Below are 24902 nucleotides of genomic sequence, written 5' to 3' on the forward strand. Positions count from 1 at the left end.
CATGTTAAATGTAATGAATTTTAAAAGGTCACTTTAATTTTGTCTTCAATATTGAATATATTATACAGATATATCATGTATATGATTGTAAAACCTAAACGTGACCAGGGTATAAATATAATGTACTTTTGGTCTTCATCCGACTGGAAGCGAAATCATTTAGAAGAAGAAAGAAATGGGAAATACGCAGTAATCTATAATCTTATGATGAAATTTGAACTTTAATTGTGTATATATACTGCTTGTAGAAAAGACATAGACAGACGACTGGTTTGATTAATAGAGACAAATCTGCTGGTTTATCTTTGATGGAACAATGTTTTCAATATATTTGTTTTGTAACGGCAGTTGTACATGGATGAATATTCGTCTTTTTAGCATGTGAAATCACTTTGAATATCTTAATATTATATCGAAAGCTAGACATAAAGGACTGATTGTTTTGAATGTATTTTGCAATCAAATCTGCTTTATCTTGGGAAAACATGAGTAAGAAACCTTAATTCTTCAATTGCGTAATAGCATATAAACAATACAGTGTAATTTAAAATTGACGGTTAAAAATTAATGGATGGGATAATTATAATTAATAAAGATGTAAACAAGTTTGAAATTTGTATTCTGTAGGCACATGGTATTATCTTTATGTGGAAAACAATGCATTAAAGAATAGATTTTTTTTATTAATTTTACGATTAAATTATGCTTAATCTTAAGAGTTAAAAACCTTCAAAGGTCATCTTTGCTGGAAGAAGATACAACCTTAATAACTGTGCATTGCAACCTTAATAACTGAATTCTAGTTCTGGTATTTTATAAAAACTTTCACAGGTCAACTTTGCTGGAAGAAGATACAACCTTAATAACTGTGCATTGTAATTACTGGTATTTTATGAAAACCTTCAAAGGTCAACTTTGCTGGAAGAAGATACAACCTTAATAACTGTGCATTGTAATTACTGGTATTTTATGAAAACCTTCAAAGGTCAACTTTGCTGGAAGAAGATACTACCTTAATAACTGTGCATTTAAATAACTGGTATTTTATAAAAACCTTTGAAGATCAACTTTGCTGGAAGAAGATACTACCTTAATAACTGTGCATTATAATTACTTATATACCAATTACCTAATCACAAGATAAAGTTTATACACCAGACAAGCGTGTGTTGACACCCAGTTCAATTGGTTTATATTTCCTTATTACTGACATTTACCTAGACAGACTCACTTTTTATGTTACCAGTAGCTCTTTTTTTACTAGTACCACTTCATGCAACATCATCCAATGATTTCCGATCACGAAACCTAATATAATTCACATAATGACTGCTGTAATAAATATAAAACGTCAGGTTTCATCGGACACAAAAAAAAAAAAAAAACACCACAAACTAGACAATATTTATTGTACAGCACACATTGTCATAGATTTCATGTTACACTTGTCAGTTTGTATATACATACACACATATAATTAAATAATGACAATGTTAACACTTTGGTTTTGTCCTTGTCGTGTACAATACGCATGAAAAACCTATATTAAAATAAAGGATGTCGAAAGGAAGCATACTTGACGAGTTTGACGGATTGATACTTCAACAGATTGTCCGATTTATTTTGAACATAAATAATACGCAGACACAAACAACCCAACATTCTTTTATTTCACTAATTAACATTGCAATACACGCAAGAGGTTTGGCTTACCATAAAATCAAGTTCAATCCACCATTCGTATGCCCCAACTAGTAGAGAGGCATTATGTATTCTGGTATGTGCGTCCGTTTGTTCGTTCGTCCGGCTGTCACGGTTCGGGTTAAAGTTTTAGTAAAGGTAGTTTATGATGAAGTTGGAGTCTAATCAACTTGAAACTTAGTACACATGTTCCCTATGTTATACTTACTATGGACACATTATTGTTTCTTTTAAAACATGTCCTGTCCAACGTCAAGAGTACAGAATTTGTTATCAAGTAATTCGTTTCTATGTATGTTGTATAAGCGTTTGTTTTTGTTGTGCTTCATCGTCTCTATTGTTCCGTTGTTTTCCTCTTATAGATTGTTTGTTTCTACGAGTTTTAGTTTTGTAACCCGACTTTACTTTCTCTTAATCGATTTATGACTTTTGAACAGCGGTATACTACTGTTGCCTTTAAATGTATCTATATTGCCCTGTCACTTAACATCTTATATTGAAGTGAGTGTATGCATCTCATTTACCACAGTAAACTTGAGATTAAAGCTAGCTACTACTGAAACTAAGATATACTTTATATCATGCTCTTTTCCTTGATATTGACATAGTTTGACGACTTCAAACTAGAATATAGGAAAAATCGACATTAAGACTCGAAGAAAAACTGAAAAAGACGAACAAGTCCATTTAGCACCGGTGATGAACTAAGGTGCACCGGGAAGGTACTAGTGTTATATATATTTGTATTATATGTGGAAACCTGCATACATTTAAGAAAAACTCACAACACAGGGACATAACATTCTGAAAATTGATCGTAAGGTTGAAAGATCGTGAAAATATTGCTGTTTCACCAGATGATGTATGCGACATACTTTTGATAACCCAGGAATTATTCATGTGCTATGAACGTCCTTGATATATTCAATGTTATTGAAAATATACAATCAAACATGATAAGTTGGTAATGTATAAATTAAATAAATGTATTCGTGAAGAAATGTTTCAACAGAAGTTATATGTATGATTTATGATCTAACTATTACAAGCATTACTATTGTGCAATTATACAAAGAATTTATTATATTTTCATATCAAATATAATTTGATATTGTTTTAATGTTTGATTAGATTAATTAGTTTTCCTTTTATTTGTGATTCGTGATGAGTAATATTGTGTAAACACGAACTATATATAATTAACTGGATTAAATTAATATATTTTGAGACTAAGTGTTGTGATGCAGTGTTTAAGGTGGTACCTAACACTACAGGGAGATAACTCTGTAAAATCAGCTAAACGTTTTAATTACGTTGTGTTGTAAAGGGAATATTAAGCTTCTCAGTGATCAAAATAAGTGTTTGTCAAACTGCTATATAACCAGTATAATTTTTCTGATAAAACGGTTGGTTCAAATTTTTTGAAATTTCTGTATTTTTGTTAAAGGGTCAAAGTAAATACTTTGTCAAAATTTTATGAAAATTAAACGAGCCAAATTAATTTTAGTTTGAGTGTTGGGTACCACCTTAAGACATCTTCAACTTTTATTAAAACAAGCAGTCAATTAATGACTGAATATTGTTTCTATATTTGTTCTATAACGCAATATATGTCTTTGGTTTAATCGAATGATAATGATATTTATATTCAGTATTACCATCTGAAATATGAAGTGTTCCAGGCTGGTTTTGAATTTATCAACTATGACGAATTTGTCTGTTATGGAGCTACATCCTGGATTTTGGTAGGATTCGTTTTTCTCATTCTCAAATGATTTGGTAAAATATGTCATGAACTGGTTTGTTTCCCTTACTATTTGTCTTTATTCCTTTTTGGTCCTAGTTTTTTAATACTATGAATTATACATTAAACACTGCTTGATTGATTGTAAACTATTTTAATATATAATAGAAATTAAATACGACTGTGTACCATGTTCATGTAATTTAAAGTTAAGTACTTTAATTTTACGTATGGTAGACATACTTGTACTTGCTGTGCGTGTGTCACCTTTCGAAACAGTAACATTGCAAAATCCCTAAAGGAAATCAATGTTTATCAATAAATCCCGTAGTGAAAGTGGAAGGATTGTAATCGCGTGGCGCTAGACAAATTCGAGTCAAATGGAGTACAAAAGTACATTAATTTGAGATACAGCATTTTTAATTTAACGATAACAAATGTTAACCTTTGTTTTCGGAAAATGCCTGTTAATTCATAAATATGACAGTTGTTTTGTACCTGTTCTGTTAGTTTTGTCCTTTTCGTGTACAATACGCATGAAAAACCTATATTAAAATAGAGGATGGCGAAGGGAAGCATAGTTGATGAGTTTGATGGATTGGTACTTCAACAGATTGTCCGATTTATTTTGAACTTCGGTATTCTTTTATACTAGTTTCTTCATCCCCGTATTCAAACCATGAGAAAACATTGAGAAATGTCCGTGAATCACAAACAGAGCGAAACGCGGTATTTTGGATGTAATTAAAGAAATGAATCTCTTCCTTAGAGGACAAAACGGACAAAATAGTATGCGAACACAACTACAAAATAAATTAGGGAAAAAAGTCGACACAATTGACTACAAACACTGTAATATGATAAGGATAGATCAGGGAATTATAAAAGTTGTTGTGTATATGTTTCAAGGACAGACACAAACATTTAAATCACCTAGAATTATAGAGGTTCTAAAACACTCCGAGTCTAGCTAAATCCGATGGACTTATTCAAGCAGAAACTTTCAAAGATCTGGAGTCAACACCAAACAAATAAAAAAAGAACACATTGTATATGCTGTAAACATTGATACATAACAAGGATAGATTAGCTAACAAAACAACAACTTCTCTACATAACTGACCAGATAAACAACAGACATACGAAAAAACATTAAGAATCAGCAACCAATAGCGAAAAGTCTAAATAGCCTCAGACTTTATTCTTTTGGAACATGTACAAAATTTGGACGATTTCAATCAGTTCTACCTACGAACAAACCTGCAAAGTGCTGTATTCATATCTAGTCAAATAATTTAATTTTGGATGTAACGAGTCTTCTGACGTTATTTTGTTATCCGCCCTTAGACAAAATTTAGTCATGTGACCGTGACGTCATCAACGTTTTTTCATGGTTTTCTATGGTTTAAAATGGAATTTAGAATTAAATGATAAGAAATGACAGTAATATTTTTTCTGTCTATTCGAAATAACATAAAAAATGTGGTGCACACTGTTAAATAACCCGCTACGCATAGACAGAAAAAAAATATTACAGTCATTCCTTAAATAATGAAAAGCGATACAACAATGATTGACATGAAAAAATATCTTTATTTGTACAGTATATAAAAAATGAGAGAGGTCAATGTTCCAAACACTACATATTTGGTGTATCATATATCAAAATAATAAACATTCTTGCCGCAACAGGCCTATGCTCTTAGACAAATTTATAACTGATCTAAATGATAATTTTAATGGCTTTATGCTATAGCCAATTGTTTTTGATACTATTTTTCATGATCACTTACCCATAATGTACACCAGTATGAATGTACTAAATATGTTCAAATTGAGAGATATTTTGAACGTAATAACTTGGACAGGAGTTTGTCATTACCGTGATAGACGTGTTAAACCACAGTCATGTACAGCGACACCAACGTATACATTTTATAATAACATTTGGCCAAGAGCAGATCAAATAAATAGTTTCTATAAATGAACCCTGCCAGAAAATTCTTTTTAAAAATGAATTGTCTTATGGACATGTGTACTTAAACAATCGTGTCCCTTGATGATTAGTTAAACCTTAAACCCCCTCCAATACGCATTAGAGCATCTCGCAGAGTATGTAACTTTTGGTTTTCTTTAGATATGAAAACTGAAAAATTAACCAACCTTCTAACTTTATGATATTTTTATGGTGAAAAGCAGTTACATTAATACAACTCTTATTTATATACTGCAGACAGGTATCGAGAAAGAACGAGGTCCCATTTTTTTTTGTTCAACTCGTTATGCTTTATTCATGAACCCCATCCATAACATCCTGTAACAATAAGTTAATTACATTAAAGAATTAAAGGGAAGTTACAAGTATACTCCTAAAACTAATGAATGTTCCAACTTAAGTTAAAAAAGTTTTTAATGGATACTTTTGAATATGTTTTTGACTCAAAAGTCAATATTGTTAATCCACAATGAATACTAATTAATTTGCATACATCCACTGCTGCACCCAATATCAATGTTTGTCACAATAATACTTTTATTGTAAATTCGTGTTGTTAAAAAAAACAATCGGAACTTTCTTCAACTAAAGTGGCGGAGGACCCATACCATGCATACCAGGATTCCTATTATGGTTTTGGTTCATATTATGATTCTGATGCGTATTATACATGTTCATAATTTGTCCTTTCGGTATTCCTCGGACAACAACTATATATGGATAGTCTGGTTCAACCAATGGGATTTCTACATTACGTGCTTCTGGATCGAATATTTCAACAAGTTCCCATCGTCCACTATACACAAGCTGGAACTTCCTAAATAGAATACGGAATCCGTCTACGGAAACTGGCGGACTTGACCACGTGACATTTAGTATTGTTGAGCCGTTTGATTGCAGTTGTAAACGTGCCACTTTAACATTCGGTGGAATAATTGGTACTGAAAATAAGTAATTAATATAAAAGTAATTTACATTATGAGATTTCAAGTTTATAACTATCATCAACTACAATATTACAACCATATCATAAAGATCAAAATCATTGGAGAAATTCGAGGCTCGTTGACCTTCTAACTAACTTGAAAACAAATTACGCCAAATTATGCTGTTTCGGATAAAAATAAAAGAAATATTAAAGATCAATAATTAAACAGGAGCAAGGACCAATTAAAAGGGAATTGACAAGAAAATAACAAACTCATTAATAGAATATAATGGTACTAGACGTTCAAGGAAAGCATCAGGTTTTGTGAGAGGTATCTGGAAGAGACAATCTGTCATAATAATACAGCGTAAACATAAATAAGACATTAATAGAATATAATGATACTAGACGTTGAAGGAAAGCATTAGGTTTTGTGAGAGGTATCTGGAACAGACAATCTGTCATAATAATACAGTGTAAACATAAACAATACATACCTTTTTTAGGAGTCATATACGTTGTGACAGCAGCGTCTCCTAATCCTACTTTATTTACAGCAGAGAGTCTGAACACGTGAGTCGTGTCATCATCTGAAATGGGTTTATATGAAATGTCAATTATATGTTGCTTTTCTGTAAGTTTATACCGTTTATGCAAGGTTAAATTTTTATATGAAAAAAAAACACATCTAACCATTTTTTCTACATTACTTTACATATCATAAGTTATAATGCAATCCCTTCGGTCAAATAAATCAACACATAAAAACGTGAATATTCCTTTTATATAGCTGGTCACTTGGTTTCTTTTTTATGCAATAAGAGAAAAGTGTCGGGTATATCGATCCCACATCTATATTTGTATTAGGGGCTCGGATTCTCCAATCTTAAGCTTTTTATGTAGTATTTTGTTCACTAGGTCTTTCGTCGCCTTTCATTTTGACATTGCATGTTATCTTCGATCTGTGTTATGTTTTATGACTTTTTTTTCTTTTTGACCTGTCTTTCTCTATGTTTCAATAATTTATAATCTGAATTAATCACTTCTTTATATTGTAACTTGTCTTCTCACTTATTTGTGTTCATTTTTATGAACATGTATAAGTACGCGTTTTTATACTCACCGAGGAAATCCGAACTCCATTCCAGTCTCGTTTTACTGATATACTCCGTCCGATTCGCGCCATTTTGAACACCCCATACTAATGTATAGTTTTTGAGATTTCCGTATGTATGAAGGGGAGGTAACCAAGTCAGTGCAATCTTTGGTGGTTCTTCTCTAATTGTCATGATCTGGAGTTGACGAGGTGGTGAAGGAACTGAAATTATAACAAACGACTATCTTTATCTAATACCAGATCACTATCCTTTTCATGATATTTTTATTTTTAAAATTGAAGTGATCTTTTATAGATTTGTAAGCTGTTTTTGATATTGTTCGTGTATATGATTTTTTCAAGTGCCTGTAATGTTTTATAAAAGTACATGTAGTATTAATACAAAATGAAAAATATCTAGTGATTTTCTATTGGTCACAAAAGGAGACAGCTGAACATAAAAATTTCTCCAAATGAGCTTGGGTAGTCGACTATATGTTTGTTTTTTTGTTTGTTATAGATGAAGGCTATATATACGGTTTCCTATATTTGTATATATCCACTATATTTGATCTTTGGTGGAAAGCTGTCTCATTGGCAATCATACCTCATCTCCTTATTTTTTTATATTTTAACAATCATCATGATACAGGATTTCTAATTATGCAAATCATGTAACAATTACACTAGTATATATACCACAAAGACTTATTTCTGGTTAACCATAAAAGGGGGAGATATAAGGTTATGTCAATTCATAGTATAATACATGTATCTTTAAGTTTATAGATTGTGTATGCAATACATGTACCAAAGCTGTGTTCTCTCAGGTTGCGTCCCCTTGCTGAATATTTTTTTACAGGATTAAAGATAACAAGATTTTATATAATCAACAAATTAAGTTTTGTAACTAGATATTTGTACCGTAGTCCTATATTTTGCAGGTAGATCATGGGTCTCAATAAAGTTCGATAGCGTTTTTGTTTAACAATTTGCCCTCTTAAAGTTGATTTCATTAATGCTTATGCCTTTTCAATCTATTATAAAAAAAGTTTATGACACGAAGCACAACAGATATATACATACCATCTGCAAGTGTTTCAAGTGCGATAACTGGGCCTCCTCTTCCGACTGATTTGTGTGTAAATGCAAAGGCACGGAAATAGTAGACTTGGGCTGGGGTTAAATTAGTAATAACAGTTTCGAACACGTCTGCTCCAACTCTGTGTTCGGCAACATCCGTATAACGAACGTCAGTGTAGTTGATGAGGTAACCACGGATTATACCATCTCCAGGTTTAGGGGGAGGAGGTGCCCATCTTACGACAACAGCTGTCTTGTTAATGGCATCACCCTTGAATGCTTGTGGTGCGCCTGGAACTGTAAAAAAAATCATTAATATATTGGGGACGGTCAAAATTATATTTACATTCTGGACTAGAAATTTTAAATAACCGTAAAACTAATGTCTTTACTACAAGTATTTACAATTTTCATTTCATTAATTCGTAATTATGGTAATAAAAATTGAGAAAAGTATTGCATCGTCCATCGTATATTTACGTCCACCAAATCGAGAAACAACCATTAACTTATTATATCAAGAGCGTTTTGGATATGCTGCAAACAGACAATGTTATAATTATTACACACAAATAAGTTTGACAGGAGTGATACACGTCAGTACTTACTAAAACGCTGTGTTGATCCTTCAATAGGGATACTTCTTTCTCCTTCACCATTGTCTGACTTGGCAGACACTTCAATTTTATAACTGGTACCCTCTGTCAAATCTTTGATAACGTACATGTTCTTTGGAGGGTTGACTGTTATATGAATCTTATTGACGGGGTTCTCCTCGTAGTAAATCTCATAGGACATGAGATCGCCCATGATTGGTGGAGGATTCCACATCAATGTAATTGTATTTGCTGTTGAAGACTTTACCATCACGTTACGTACTCTTGAAGGTACTGAAAATGATATATTATATTTAAACAAGTGTGGACACAGATAAATGTGGATAGTATGTTTGGATGTTTCACAGTGTTTTCTGACAAAAAAAGTTCTTTGGTATATTTAAATCAAATACATATTAAACTCATTTGTATTAGGTTTTTGGACTATCAAATGTGTCTACTTCGAGCATCACCGAAGAGACATCTATGATCATCTATTGTTGAAATGCTCTTGCAGTAAAATTGGAATCGTTAACTTAATGTTATTACTACACGTGTGTCGATATCTCTGTTGATATTACCATACCACTTAGTATTTCGGTATTGGAATTTTGGTGATATTATTTTATTTAAAATAGAATTTTGAAATGATTTTAGATTAAGGAATGTATCTCTCCCATGCATACTTCCAAATCCTTGTCCACGGTTGGCTTTGTTTGTTTGTTTTGTTTCTTTCTGATTTAATCAACTCTTAAACAATTTCGGACTTTCAATTTTATTTTACGTCGAGCATCACTGAAGAGACAGTTATTGTTGAAATGTGCATCCGGAACAGTGGAATTGATACCGTTCATTTTATTATTCATACTTTTAAAAAAAGGCTTTAAAATTCGGTGAGGTTTGGATTTATTAAATTCATATGAACCGACGGTTTATTAATTTGGTTATGTCTTACGGCAAGACAAAAAATGATTAATAATCCGCCATTGTATGACGCTGGTTCAAAGGCTAGCTTGTTGAATGATTTAAACGAAGCAACATGGCGGATGTCAATAAAGAGCCAGGATCAGCTTACAAGACAGGGACAATCCCGAGGATTAAGTTGGATTCTTATTGTTCAATTCAGTTTTATTTGTTACGTTTTGTATGGAGCAAGAAGATGCGGAATGCTTGCTAATAAAATAAATCTCCGCTATAGACAAAATGGCGAGATACGTCACAGGGGAACAGACGTTTATTATAACTAATGTACATGCACTAGTAGTTAACCCTTTAGTGACCGATATGTTGCAGTAAAATAATTATGACATGTATGACTGTTACATTTATGCATGCAAAAGACTTAAGTAATTACATGTATATATGTAAATGTTAATCTTGTATGTACCTAAGGTTAAACAAACAATTGTCATTCACGTCCATTACGGGAACTTTACAGTTGTTATTATTTCATCACATTCTTATGCATACATTACTGAACAGGTGCACGTCAAAAGAGCTATTATAGAAAATACCGGTCAGTTGCGATTGTCTTTTACAATATTCCTATAAAATCTTTGTTTGGAAGATTTGATTCTGTGCATATAAATTTAAACCAGATGCAATAAAATGTCAAATTTATATAAATGTTTTCCGTACTCAACACTACTTTATTGACACGGCTGGGCATTTAAAAGTTTTGATTTTGCTCTCTCTTGATATCCATACGGTAACTTATAGTTGCTGAATTTCTGCCATTTCGATAGTTATCACATCGACAATCCTATTGTAATCCACGTTAATTTGAACTCTAGTCGATAGTTGTCGACGTGGAAGTCTCACAACATCTCCATTTTTTTTACAAGAAATAATAATATCTTACTTATATCTGGGGTTTTTACATTAAGTGGCATGCTAGCCCCCTCTGCCACAGCACCTGCTACTGCTCCGACTCTGATTCTGTATCTTGACCTTGGGGTTAAATCTGTGATAGATGCTATTGTTTGTGTTGAATCACAGATCCTGAACACCACCTCGCCTGCTGTTTGCAGACCATTCATATCCACTGGTACAAAATACACCTAATAATACAGAATTAGAAATATCAATGGTAATATAGTATCATTGTGATAGCTCGGGTAAGGTCAAAATCAATATTAGGCAGTCTTGTGTGTTGCTGTTTGTGAAGTTTGGTTCGATTATATGTTTTGGAGTTTAGTGTTTTTCACTGTCAGAACTAGTACACATTTTTGTTTAAGGGCCAGCTGAAGCCCGTCTCTGGGTGCGAGATTGTCTCCTTATGTTTAAGACCCATTGGTAGCCTTTGGCTGCTATCTGCTCTTTTGTTGAATTGATTTGTGGTGTATGGTCAGGTTCAGTTTTTCTATTTGGTCAGGTTGTTGTCTCTTTGACATATTCCCCATGTCCATTCTCAATTTCAAAATCTCTAGCGTCCAGTAGTACAATCCCTTCTATGATTTATTATGTATGGATACTCGTGTGTCTATGTGTTTGATTTGTCCAGTAGTACAATCCCTTCTATGATTTATTATGTATGGATACTCGTGTGTCTATGTGTTTGATTTGTCCAGTAGTACAATCCCTTCTATGATTTATTATGTATGGATACTCGTGTGTCTATGTGTTTGATTTGTCCAGTAGTACAATCCCTTCTATGATTTATTATGTATGGATACTCGTGTGTCTATGTGTTTGATTTGTCCAGTAGTACAATCCCTTCTATGATTTATTATGTATGGATACTCGTGTGTCTATGTGTTTGATTTGTCCAGTAGTACAATCCCTTCTATGATTTATTATGTATGGATACTCGTGTGTCTATGTGTTTGATTTGTCCAGTAGTACAATCCCTTCTATGATTTATTATGTATGGATACTCGTGTGTCTATGTGTTTGATTTGTCCAGTAGTACAATCCCTTCTATGATTTATTATGTATGGATACTCGTGTGTCTATGTGTTTGATTTGTCCTAGTACAATCCCTTCTATGATTTATTATGTATGGATACTCGTGTGTCTATGTGTTTGATTTGTCCAGTAGTACAATCCCTTCTATGATTTATTATGTATGGATACTCGTGTGTCTATGTGTTTGATTTGTCCTAGTACAATCCCTTCTATGATTTATTATGTATGGATACTCGTGTGTCTATGTGTTTGATTTTATACAAGTGAATTGTAATGGATTTAACTGTTTGATTCGTATCCCTCCCCTCTTGTAATGTACCTTCGATTCATATTTTATGAAAGATTCTTATTTTACTGGTTTTTCTTATTTTGTAAAATACTGTTTACAGGACTTACAGAATAATCTAATCCAAATTATCTTTCAATATACAATGGACTTTGAATATTACATTTCAATGCGACGAATGTTGAATGCTGAACAGAACGTTTAAGCCAACGACCTCGAACCAAATGACGTCAATACAAATATTATTATGCAATTATATTGTCTAAGATTTTAATTAGTTTGCTTATTACATATGAATTCAATTCAATTCAATTCAAAGTTTTATTTAGAGTCGATATTCAATAAACTACATAACACAAACTCTAGTGAGTTTTTCAAATCGACTTAATAACAAAATACAATACACACACACACAATACAATACACACATACAAAAGTCATGAAAACAACACAATTTTAAACATATAATGCATAGTAAGATACCATAATGACATATATAAGTTAAAAGCATATAGTACACTTAAAACATAGCATAAGTTAATAATAAGATTGCACAAATCATATTTATATATATAAATATATGAGCATGTTTATGTTTTGAATATTGATGTTTATAAAACCCAGCCCAACACGGTCTACAAATCCTTAATCAGGAACCTAGTTATTTGGTTGTTTGGCAGTCTATTGCACTTAAACTCCGTACTTTGGTTGCTAACTAAATTTGTGTGATTGAATGCGTGACTGATAAGTCTTATTTTACTCTAGCTATGTGGACTTCGTTTAATATACCTTGTTTGAATTTATTATTTATTTTTTTTTAGGGGGGGGGGGGGGTCTTTTCATGAGTGTTGCTGTTGATGCCAGGTCTTTGACTGTCAGTCATCGTAAAACAATTATACTCTGTTCGATCAAAAGCATGATATGTTGCATTAGCACTTATATTGTTCAAGTTCAAGTATTTATGTTGACACATATAGACATCTTTTGTATAACATGGTACAGATTTTTATATCTATTTGACGTCTTCTTCTATTTTCTTTTTTCGTTCTTTTACATTCCGATTTTAAATTTTTGTTTTAGTTATGTTCGGACTATCCAGTTCTTAAATTGTCGTTTTCATTTTTATATTTACTAGTAGATTCATCATGCTTTTGGTACTCTTCTGGTTTAACTTGTTTGTACGAATATATAACTGAAATGTTCAGAGTGAAAACAAGATGGCTACCGTTCTCTTACCTTATATTGCATATTTTCTGGCGGGTTAAATGGTGGATCCCACTTGACGACAATAGATGATACATTGTCGACGGTGGTTGATTCTACAATCACGTTCGTTGGTGGAGGTGGCGCTGCAATAATTAAAAGAAATAACTTGATAAATCATGGGATAACATTGTTTTGCAGCTTAAAGGTGGAAAGACAAACTACTGTGTACTGATATGAACGAAGAATGGTAATATATGCTCCCTTTAATTATTGGTTTCGTGTGATCACACCCATAAGAATAAGACAAGTGTATACAATGTCATAGGGTATATCAAAAGTTCTTCAAATCTCAAATGTCTAGGTACATACAGACAGACGGATTTAAAAATAGTACAAACTGCAAGTTTATATCAAATTCACAAGATGCGAGATGAAAACTTACGACATATTTTTTTAAGTTAAAAACATGTATTATTATACATTACATAATCACTATTCTAACACATTACAATCGTTATGACGGAATTTGTGAGAAATGCGTTAAATTTGGGTAAGGGTATCTCGAAGTACTAAAATTAGTACCCAATATGCTTATATTTCTCTGATATAAACTCAAATGACAAATAAATCAAAAGTTTCAAAAACACGACAAAAATGGAATACAAATGTCATAATCATGACTTGGTACAGGCATTTCCTTAAAAAACAGTCAAACAGTCATAACAAATATTCAATTTGATATGTTAAGACATCAAACTATTCCTGTCACAAGCATGTTTGATAAAAACAATTCCTTGTGTTTGCGAAGACTATACATTATGATTTACATTGTTTATAGAACATACAACATGTTAATTAAAACTATAGGCAGGTGTTACATAAAATTTGAAAAGATCAAGGTGAAAGACAATTTGACCTTCGAATGACCTCGATCAGAATGATTGATATATACCGCATGTATTGACGGCATTGGCATAGTTTATTGAAACTTAACATGTACTATATAAATAGTTGGTACTAATGAACCTACATGTATAACAAAACATGGAATAGGATTAAAACTTTCGAAATAGAAATGCAATCGCCATTGATCGATAAAACAAAGAAACAAGCCGTGGTATGATTGCAAATAAGCAAACCATCTATCGGAGACAAAATCATGACGTTACGACACCAACCACTGGATTACATGCTCTTGACTTGGGACATGCGTATTTATAGAATGTGGCAGAGCTAAACATGTCCTCATCTGACACATCATCAATATCTACGTTAATTCTATTCAACACTTTAATAGGTTAAAAACATGTATTATTATACATTACATAATCACTATTCTAACACATTACAATCGTAATGACGGAATTCGTGAGAAATGCGTTAAATTTGGGAAAGGGTATCTCGAATGCCGGACTAAGCTATGTTTGGACTCAGCAATCACCATTAGATATAAATCAACTAAAAATCGTACTAACAAAAAAACTAAAAGATTCATTCATTCAACAATGGCATAGTCAAATTGACAACTCATCCAGAGGAGAATTTTATGGACTTTTTAAAACAATCCTTAGCTTAGAAAACTATCTTTTAAAGTTAACACCATTCGAGGGTAAATATATTTCAAAATTAAGATGCTGCAATGTAAAAATTCCAGTAGAGCTAGGAAGATGGTATAACATTCCAAAAGAAGAGAGGACATGTAATTTGTGTTTAACTGCAATTGGCAATGAATACCATTATTTATTTGAATGCAATTCTTTATTAGTAAAAAATATCAGAAATCAGCATATTCCAGAGTACTATGTGAAATATCCGAGTGAAGCAAAAATGAAAGGACTACTGTCATTGACTAATATTAACGTACTTAAAAATGTGTCTTTATTCATTTCAAAGTTATCTAAAATATTATAATATAAAGTAATGTAATTTTCTATATATTTCATTTCTAAGTTGTTGTTTTTTTTTGTTTTTTTGTTGTTTTTTTTTAATTTCTTTAATTGTATGTGATATTATTTTGTAATTTACCTCTTGTTTCACATGTCAATGTGACTGAGTGTTTTTGAAATAAAGCATATTGTATTGTTTAATACTTTCTTTGCGTATGTGCTTTACCGGAAGTGAAGTTTTAAATGTGACATGTTATATCGATACATGTATGAATGCTTAAGTTACTGGAGCATGTTAGCGCTAATCAGATTTAGTGTAAAATGTTTTGCCATAAACAATTCTTAAATACAAAGAAACGTAATTTCAATTGGCATTACTGTCCTTTTCTTGTTCTACTGAAACAAAACCTAAACGTCAGATTTTAATGGATATGATAATAGAAATGTAATGTAATTGTATAATACAAAAGTATTGAACTCACGTAAACAAAACTATCGACATATTGTTTGTTAAAGCTTTTCTAGTCATCATGCCAATAGTCTGTCGTTTTATGTAGAAAGCGAAATTAAAAGTCGAAACGAAGTAAAGTCAGACAAGAATGAAACCCTTAAAAGATAGGTGAATGGACCAACCAAACATTGTAGGATGGTTAATAGTTAAAATATTTGATCTGGATGATACAAGTTAATTTTTGAAGTTTGTACAGAGAACTGTAGTTGTTTAGATTCTTTCACTTTTAGTTTTTGGTGAATAGCTGTCGTATTTGCTGTATTTGTCAAAACGTTTTGGAATATTTGAACTTAAGTTCTTCAATTTCGTTCTTTGTTTCGTTTTTTTTTTTTTATTTTTTTTTATTTGAGCGTTCCTGGTGAGTATTATTTGTGTTCAAAAATATTGTCATGGTGTTGATGATAAAGTTTATTAGCATACCCTTAGTTTATATTCTTACTGAAACAACGGATCAAAACGTACCGAAACCTTTATCATATCCTGCATACCCCATTCGTTACGTGACCAGTGGTCAATGCTCGTTAATTGGTCAAACCTTTAAAGGTCAATATAGGAAAAACTCTGACATAAATAATAAGGAGATGTAGTATATAGTAACCAATGAGAATGTTTCTTAGGTTAATGTTCTATTTAGTTTGATGAATGGCTTAAAGGAAAACCGCACGTGGTGAAACCATGACGTCAATATGAAAAATGAAGTTATGTGATCAAATTGACACGACCTTATTACTTACATTATAAATAAGTCAATTAAAATAATGTGCGTTTGTTTAGAAAATGACAGATATGAAATTATAACAAAGTATGAGAAATTATCTTGTTACTTCTTGTATACTGTGCAAAGTGGGTATGGAACGGTAGTTAACCGGTCGAAACCGAGATTCTGTACGAATGACTAATTTATTTTTACTTCCCTTTTTAGTCATAGAGGCTAGCTCTACTTTAACATCCTTGACATTCGAATTATTTGATTTCATCGTTAACTCTAGAAAAGTGGTTCCGATGCATACTTTCATAAAGTGTCATTTTCATCGTATTATTCAAATTGCAAAGATTTTCAGCCAGGAATAGATTAACATTGTAGCACTTAATTTCTATGTAATTTATACATTCAGTTGTTAATAAATTGTTTTGAACAATGGCTTGGTGACACTTTAGGTCAACCGTACGTCTCCTGAATGAAGCTAATTCTGTTCAATCTATTTCACTGTAAGTTCATTTTCTTATGATACAATGCACTGTTGCTATTTATGGCTACACTACCAGAAAGACATTAATGCATACAGTGAAGAATTTTATAAGTAGACTAAGTTGGATCAAGATATAAAAATGATAGACTTTTACACAGAAAGGAAAAGATCTGACAACATTTGGCGTAGTGTATCAGTCAATATATTGAGCATAACATAATAAAAATGAGGAAATACGAAAAAGAGTGGAGAATGAACCGACACTTAATACCATGGCAAAAAGAGTAGAAAATAATGAAATACTAGTCTTCCAACTACACAGTGAGATAACTTATGATACTGACCAAACACTACAATATCGCCCCAATCCTACATTTTATAGTATTATGACCATGAAATAATAAAAAACAAAACAATCATGTAAAAACATTTCCTTGTTTACCTTCATTATATTCATGTAATTACAAACAAACAACCATAAATGTTTGATGTACACTTTATATACACTAAGTCATTCTACAAGAAAAAGGTCAGCTTGGCTTTAGAGATGTCGGAATCCAGTCAATGCTTTTTGCAATAAGGATACAAATAGAATGAAATTCAAAACAGTGTGGCTGTGGCCATTGATTGACACATTAAATTCATCCATTGCCTGGGACAATTTACGTGAACGTTTGTCTGTAACGACCACTGTTCACGACGTACCTACGATAGACATTTAAACTGTGGGGTCACCAAAGGTTTCTTAACGCCTTTAATTATAAAATAATTCAAAAAATTAATCAGGAGTAACCTTTATGTTTTGATTTATATAATTGATATAAATCAAAACATCGTGTTATTTCATGACTAGTTTTTCGAATTACTTTATTAAGATGTTGAGAACCTTTGGTGACCCCATAGTTTGTGTGTCTTTAAAAAGTACATGGTGAGCAGTAGTTGTTACATACAAACGTTCACTAAATTGTCCCAGTCAATGGATGAATTTAATGTGTCAATCAATGGCCACAGCCACACTGTTTTGAATTTCATTCTATGTTTGTGAAGAGGTTTACTTGAACTGCATAAGTAATAAAATAATTGGCATGCGGTCGATGAGTTGAGACAAACTGTAATAAAATTCAAGACCATGGTAAATATTTCAAATAACGCCCTCCTCTGCCTCCCCACCCTCCCTTGCCTCCCCTACCCCGAGCATATTATCGATTTTAGCACTCTTTGCTCATATTAAAGTTATCAAATCCCTCCGTTTATAGTTTTTTTTCTAGTTCCCACTTATCTTATCCTTTGTATCCAACATCACCGCCTTTTTTATATCCCAATTTTGACCCCCCCCCCCCTTTCCTCTTTTGTTAAAACAACCCAAATGCGTTTAACCCCTCTTTTTTCACTGGTTTATCCCTATATCCCACACGCTAATTATCTCCACTTTCTCACCTCCTTTTAATAAGCAGTAGAATAACAAAGAGTACATAAAAGTTGTACCAGGTACACTTTATTGTCAACGAAATGTTGTTTATTCACGTGGCACCATATAATACGACATAATTACCCTAAATCATGTGGCACTCTAGTACGATATAATTAGCCTAAATCATGTGGCACTCTAGTACGATATAATTACTCTAAATCACCGGTACACCGTATAGATCAAAGATAAATAACGACCCCATAATTGTCAAAATGTATTTTGTCATTTGCGTTAATTATATCATTAAGAACAGATATGGGATATTTCATGCACAAATAGAAATATGTATATGTATTATGAGGGTCGCGATTGGGGGCTTCCTTTGTGTATGCTTTGATATTTTTGATTTTTTGTTTTTCTATTCTCCATTTTTGGAACCCATTATTCTATATTCTTCATACATTAAGACCCCATTATTCTCTATCCTTTTGGATCCTCTTGCTTTATGCCAATCATTCTCTATCCTTTTGGGTCCCCTTTTGTTATGCCCACTGATTATTCTCTATTCTGTAAATCCCACCAGATCCTCTACTCTGTCAGTTATGTACTAGATGTGTACAATAAATATATAATTGTCATAATGGTATTATACAGGGATATCGTATTTGGTCGTTTAAATTAAAATCGTGTAATGGTAAATTGTATTTGCTGGAAACAAGAAAACGTTTTCTACAATTTATAGCTATTGTAATTAAAAATGCTACTTTAATATTTTCGTTAAAACTTTCAAAAATTAGGGAACTTATGAATTATAATAAGGCATTTTTCCACAATTGTTGTTATAATTTCAGAATCTAGCTGCAGTATTTCCTTTTCTTTAACATTATTTATTATACATTTATATATAATTCTACATTGAATGGCTGATTTACTGTATTTCATACAAAGTTTAACCTGTAAAAATAATTTCTTAGAAATGTGACAGTAATGAGAACCTTCTTAACATAATTTCTGTTATTAAAACATTTTTTTTCTACTTTAAATATTTCATATTATGTACAATTCTGCATTGTTTGCCTAATAAATGAATAACTATTATATTTCACAGTTATTTAAAAACATTTGACAAAAAAGTGACAATAATGTTTTAATTCTTAACAATACGTCTGTTAATAAAACACTTTAACTGCTTTAATATAAACACGCTTTCATTTGAGAGACAGGTACATGCATCATATATCAACTTCGTGACGACATTTTTTAACAATATTTAAGTATAATGTTTATGCCTCTGAGTCAAATGTTAAAAAAATCTACGTTAAATCATGTTCCTTTTGTTGTCAATTTCACGATTATGTCTAATGCTACCTCTACTTGTGACTAATTATAAATTAATTATTAATGATAACGACAATAGATAGATTTAAATGTCTCACATTTTCTTTGAGCGGGTCACACACGAGAGTAAGATGGATGTGACAAAATGACATGAATGTCTATTTATATATTATACAATTGAAATAACATACAGTGAAACCTGGGTAAACCAAATCATACACAAACCGAAAACCTGTATTAACCGAATATTTGATATCAAATTGTATGAGTTGTGAACCTGATAAAACTGAACATCGGCCAAAGCCGATAAAAATCTTAAGTCCCGATTAGGTTCGGTTTAAACATGTTCCACTGTATCTTTTTGATGTTTTACTTAAAGGCTATTCATTGCGACTATTTATTCGATTATCAATAATGCTTAAACTAGCAAAACTAGTTATGTATGTACTGTCAAGACCTGCTATATATTCCTAAAATTTAGGGATTAAATTTCATGGTTGTAGCCAAAAAATGTAATTATAAGAATTGAATGCTTCGTTTTGTAACTTTATTGAAGTTTAAAAAAGAGTTGAACGAAGCATTTTTTATACGGGACACAGAAGCGGTTAATCCTAAAAATGTGCATGATCCACGCTTTTACAATTCTGTAAAACTACAAGCAGAAGCATTCAATTCTTATAATCACATTGATTACATGTACATGTGCGATTTTTAGGCCACAACCATAAACTTGTGAATTAAATCAAAATGTTCGTTTGTTTTCTAAAGCATTGTCTTGACGTTGTCTTGATAAGCAACTGCTGACATAAATGTTAAATTATACTGAGAAATACAATTTGTTTTTGGAATGCATCGCGATTGCTTTCAGCCAATTAAAAGTTCGGATTTTTATGAAACATGCATGACATGTAATCATTGTCTTATGTCAAACCTCTTCAACAAACTAACTGCTTTTAAAACATGAATATGTTATCTGCAGGGACTCCAAGGGCAATTATTTTCTTGGGGCATCATATCACTGTTTGTCTAAAAAGATTGTTTGTTAATAGAGAATGTGCAACAAGTTTTGTATACATTTTCAAAGTAGTGAGCTTGTTAACTGGTTGTCGTTGTGATGGATGCTGTTTAATTTTATTGTTTTTCGTTACTGCTTCAATTCTCTTCTGAAATGTTTCATATTTTTTTGTCATGCCATTGCCTTTTATAGCCAACTGTATGAGTCAATTCGATGACCTGAAGTTGTTTATCCTTAGACTCTCGTGGTTGCTGTTTCATTGGCAATGATGCCATAACTCCTTTTGACTTATGTCCTATCGTTCAGTGGCTGTCGTTTGTTGATATGGTTTATAAGTGTTTCTCGTTTCTCGCGTTTTAAATAGAATGGGCCGTTCATTTTACTGTTTGAATGGTTTAACACTATTCATTGTTATGCCCTTTAAAGCTTGCTGTTCGGTGTGAGCCAATACTCCGTGTTGAAGGCCGTACTTTGATCTATTATGGTTTACTTTTACAAATTGTGACTTGGATGGAGAGTTGTCTCATTGCCACTCATACCACATTTTCTTATATATACTAACATGGGATTGATGGCCATGAAAAAGAACTGAATGCCCTGACTAAACACTGATGACTATAAAAAAGAAGATGTGGTATGATTGCCAATGAGACAACTGTCTACAATAGACCAAAATGACACAGACATTAACAACTATAGGTCACCGTACGGCCAAGTAGTAGGACTGATGACCCTGATTTATGCATAAAAGCCTTTACTTGTTATTGATAGTCATGACTAAGCACTAATGGTCCTGACTTAGCACTAATGGGCCTGACTTAGCACTGATGGTCCTGACTTAGCACTGATGGAACTGACGTAGAACTAATGGTCCTGACTAAGCACTAATGGTCCTGACTAAGCACTAATGGTCCTGACTTAGCACTAATGGTCCTGACTAAGCACTAATGGTCCTGACTTAGCACTGATGGAACTGACGTAGAACTAATGGTCCTGACTAAGCACTAATGGTCCTGACTTAGCACTGATGGAACTGACGTAGAACTAATAGCGAAGACATTGAACTGTTGGCACTGATGGCCTTGACTTTGGGCTGATGGCTCAAAATTAGTACTTATGACCCTGATTGTAAGTTACACAAAGTTTTCCAACAATACTACAACAGGAAAATGTTCAAATAAAAGAGAAAAAGGGGGAGAGAGAGAGAGATTTTCTTCCCTCTTTTTTGTTTCAAGCAATGCAATGATATATAACTGAATATTTATAAAGATTGACACGAGGCAATTAATCACATGACAATAAATCAATATGACAACCCTTATAGGTGACATAAACAATGCTTGATGTTATGTTACTAGAAAATCATTAAGACACGTGCACATGTCATATTTGGTATGCACATTAAAGTGCAAAGGTCAGAGGTTGGGGATACACGGGTACATGTGAAAACATTAAAAATAACTATTTTTTTTTAGTTTAAACGAGAAGAGACAAGAAGTTTTTAACCCTCACTTTTCATGGTAGAGGCAAACTGTTTTTAATCTTAGTGACCTCGGAACTCTTTTCATTTCAATTCACTTCTTCACCGGAACCCTAACATTAGCTACCTTATTTTCAATCTTAAAGAACAAAACAATTTTTCAAATAAGTTTTGACAGTATTACTTGTATACAATTAAGCAATCCTGCATTAAAATGAGAAGAAAATGACGGGGGAAGAACAACCCCAAAGTAAACACAATTTAGTTCTAAAATATCGAATGAAAATAAAGAAAGCAATTATATTATATCAAGTACTATGATTTAAAATTCTTTGTCCAAGTTGCTGAAACTGGACGTAACTGGTACGTGGTTTATTGGAATTATCTGACAAGACATACTAGGTCATAGAGGTTAAATGTATGCAAGGTTAAACGAGAATCTAGTAGGAGGCTGCAAAATTATAATACAATCATCAAAACAAATTTAGGATTACTCGTTCGGAAAATATTGGAGATATACCGTATGAAAGAGTTTTTTTTTTATTAGGAGAAATATCATTGGACATCAATTCCTAAGCGTACATACAACAAAACATCTCATTTGTGTAAATTTTCACAACGCATAATAAATGATGGAGGGGAGGTTGAATCCCCCTTTTTTTGGACGATCAATACATTTGAATGGGAGCATATAGTTTGAACTCCCCTTTTTACTCTTAGTTGGGACCCCCCCCCCCCCTTTTAAAATGACTGGTCTACCAGTTGATGTAATTGCTAATTGCTTCTAAAATTTTGAAGCATTTAAAATAAATAGAGAAAGTCATTGGAAGACAGTGATGTTCCGAATCCGTGACTGATAGGGACACAGATAGATCATTATATTTTTTCAACTTGATGTGAAATATTGCAGTAAAAAAGTCAAGTTTGATGTAGATGTTTATAGTTTTTAAACAATTTCAAAAACCTGGTGGGCTAAAAAAGATAGAATCTTTCCCAAAGAGTACCGGTATCTTATAGGTAGGTAATTTTAAATGCTGAAATACAAATAGGATTTACTGCACAAGAAAATAAACAAAAATTTTCGACATTAAAATTACCGATGGACGTCAGCAAAGCTTCAAATACAATACAGTTATCTCTTGATTGTAGGGGCCAGGATAGAACAAATACGGGACAATTCATATAAGTTCAGCTTACCCAACGGTGCATCAGGGCTCGTTCTCGTAGGGGCAAAGATAGAACAAATACGGGACAATTAATATAAATAAAGCTTACCCAACGGTGCATCAGGGCACGTTCTCATAATTCGGACTAATTCTTGCGTCGCCTGTTCCATATCGGCGAGACGTGTTTCAACGTCATTTATAAACGAAGAATAAGCGACGTTGTGGCTCATTAATGATCCACCCGTCATGTTGCCTCCGCCGTGCTTTTGTCGCTCTTGATAAATAAAGTCTAACAATGTCTGACCGTTTTGCACAATACTTCTTAATTGGTTTTCTGCCGTTGTAAACATGTCTTGTCGCCATTGCGCATTTGTAAAAGACACTAAAGTCAGTAAAACTATACCGAACGAAAACATTTTGAATGTTTTTTTGTTTTTCTAAATAAATATGTTTTTTTTCCCTACTGCTTCATATGTAAAGAGCTTAAATCCAAGACGAAAATATTATCTTTGTATCTATCCCTGATATTACACCGTATGTCTCTTTTACCCAAGTGGACGTTTCCTTCTAATGGTTGCTGGCAGAGACAAGTTATATTTATTAGCCTTTTGACGTGTTATACGGACTCATTAGTATGCAAGCAGAATGTCGACCTCAGGCAAAATATCTTACATTGTCTCCTGTCAAACAAAATAATAATAGTAGGTAAAAAGACATGCATTTGGTTTTTCCCCTATGTTACGCGAAAACGTTTTAATTTATGGGTTATATCAGTAGCGTATTAAAACTTGTTAACCGGAAGTTGTTGAATTTATGCAAATCTTAAAATGAAATGCGCAGTTTCTTTTTTATTTAAATGGTCGATTGGATTACTTCCAGTCATTAAGCAGTATTTTTAAATCTCTTTAAGAGAAACAAACAATTATAAAATTGTAGCTGACAAATGAAATTATGTATTCTACAATTTTCTGTACACGGTACGAAATATTGAGAAAAAAATGAAAATTAAAAAGTAAGGTTATAATTAAATACCTTTGAAAAAAAATTGGTATCGCTTTTAACACCCTTTAAAAGTAAACAAAAAATTAAAAAAATGTTACAGGTTCCCGTCTTGAGGCAGGCACACAAAGAATACTCGCAGTAAATCAAAGCTAGTTTATAGATAATTTCAACTAACATATAAACCATGTTTCTTTACTGTATAGGAATGCATATGGAGTTTTTTTAATTAATTTAAATCCAAATCAAATTGTTTCCATTTTTTTAAATATAAATTGAAGGGCTTTGTTAAAAAGGGATCGAAAGATACCAGAGGGACATTCAACCTCATAGATCGAAAATTAAAAAAAAGCTGCCTATACG

General features: G+C 32.4%; 1 protein-coding gene across 1 annotated transcript; it reads right to left on the reverse strand.

The window, feature by feature from the left end:
- Positions 1 to 5018: 5018 nt before the first annotated feature.
- Positions 5019 to 24126, reverse strand: LOC143058300 (fibronectin type III domain-containing protein 2-like). The gene is made up of 8 exons (XM_076231777.1): positions 23650 to 24126; positions 13574 to 13686; positions 11006 to 11204; positions 9157 to 9438; positions 8552 to 8845; positions 7493 to 7687; positions 6867 to 6959; positions 5019 to 6382 (listed from the first exon to the last, which is right to left on the reverse strand). The coding sequence occupies exons 1-8, from the start codon at positions 23954 to 23956 to the stop codon at positions 6027 to 6029; spliced, it is 1839 nt and encodes a 612-aa protein (XP_076087892.1). The 5' UTR covers positions 23957 to 24126; the 3' UTR covers positions 5019 to 6026.
- Positions 24127 to 24902: the final 776 nt, after the last annotated feature.

Source organism: Mytilus galloprovincialis, chromosome 14, assembly GCF_965363235.1.
Source record: "Mytilus galloprovincialis chromosome 14, xbMytGall1.hap1.1, whole genome shotgun sequence".
NCBI classification, from domain to species: domain Eukaryota; kingdom Metazoa; phylum Mollusca; class Bivalvia; order Mytilida; family Mytilidae; genus Mytilus; species Mytilus galloprovincialis.

Coding starts and splice junctions, on each gene's coding strand:
- LOC143058300 (XM_076231777.1), bottom strand. CDS start 23,956: ATGTTTTCGTTCGGTATAGTTTTACTGACTTTAGTGTCTTTTACAAAT. Junction 9,439..11,005: donor TGTAAAAACCCCAGATATAA/GTAAGATATTAT, acceptor TATCATTTTCAG/TACCTTCAAGAGTACGTAAC. Junction 6,960..7,492: donor ATGGAGTTCGGATTTCCTCG/GTGAGTATAAAA, acceptor AACCCATTTCAG/ATGATGACACGACTCACGTG.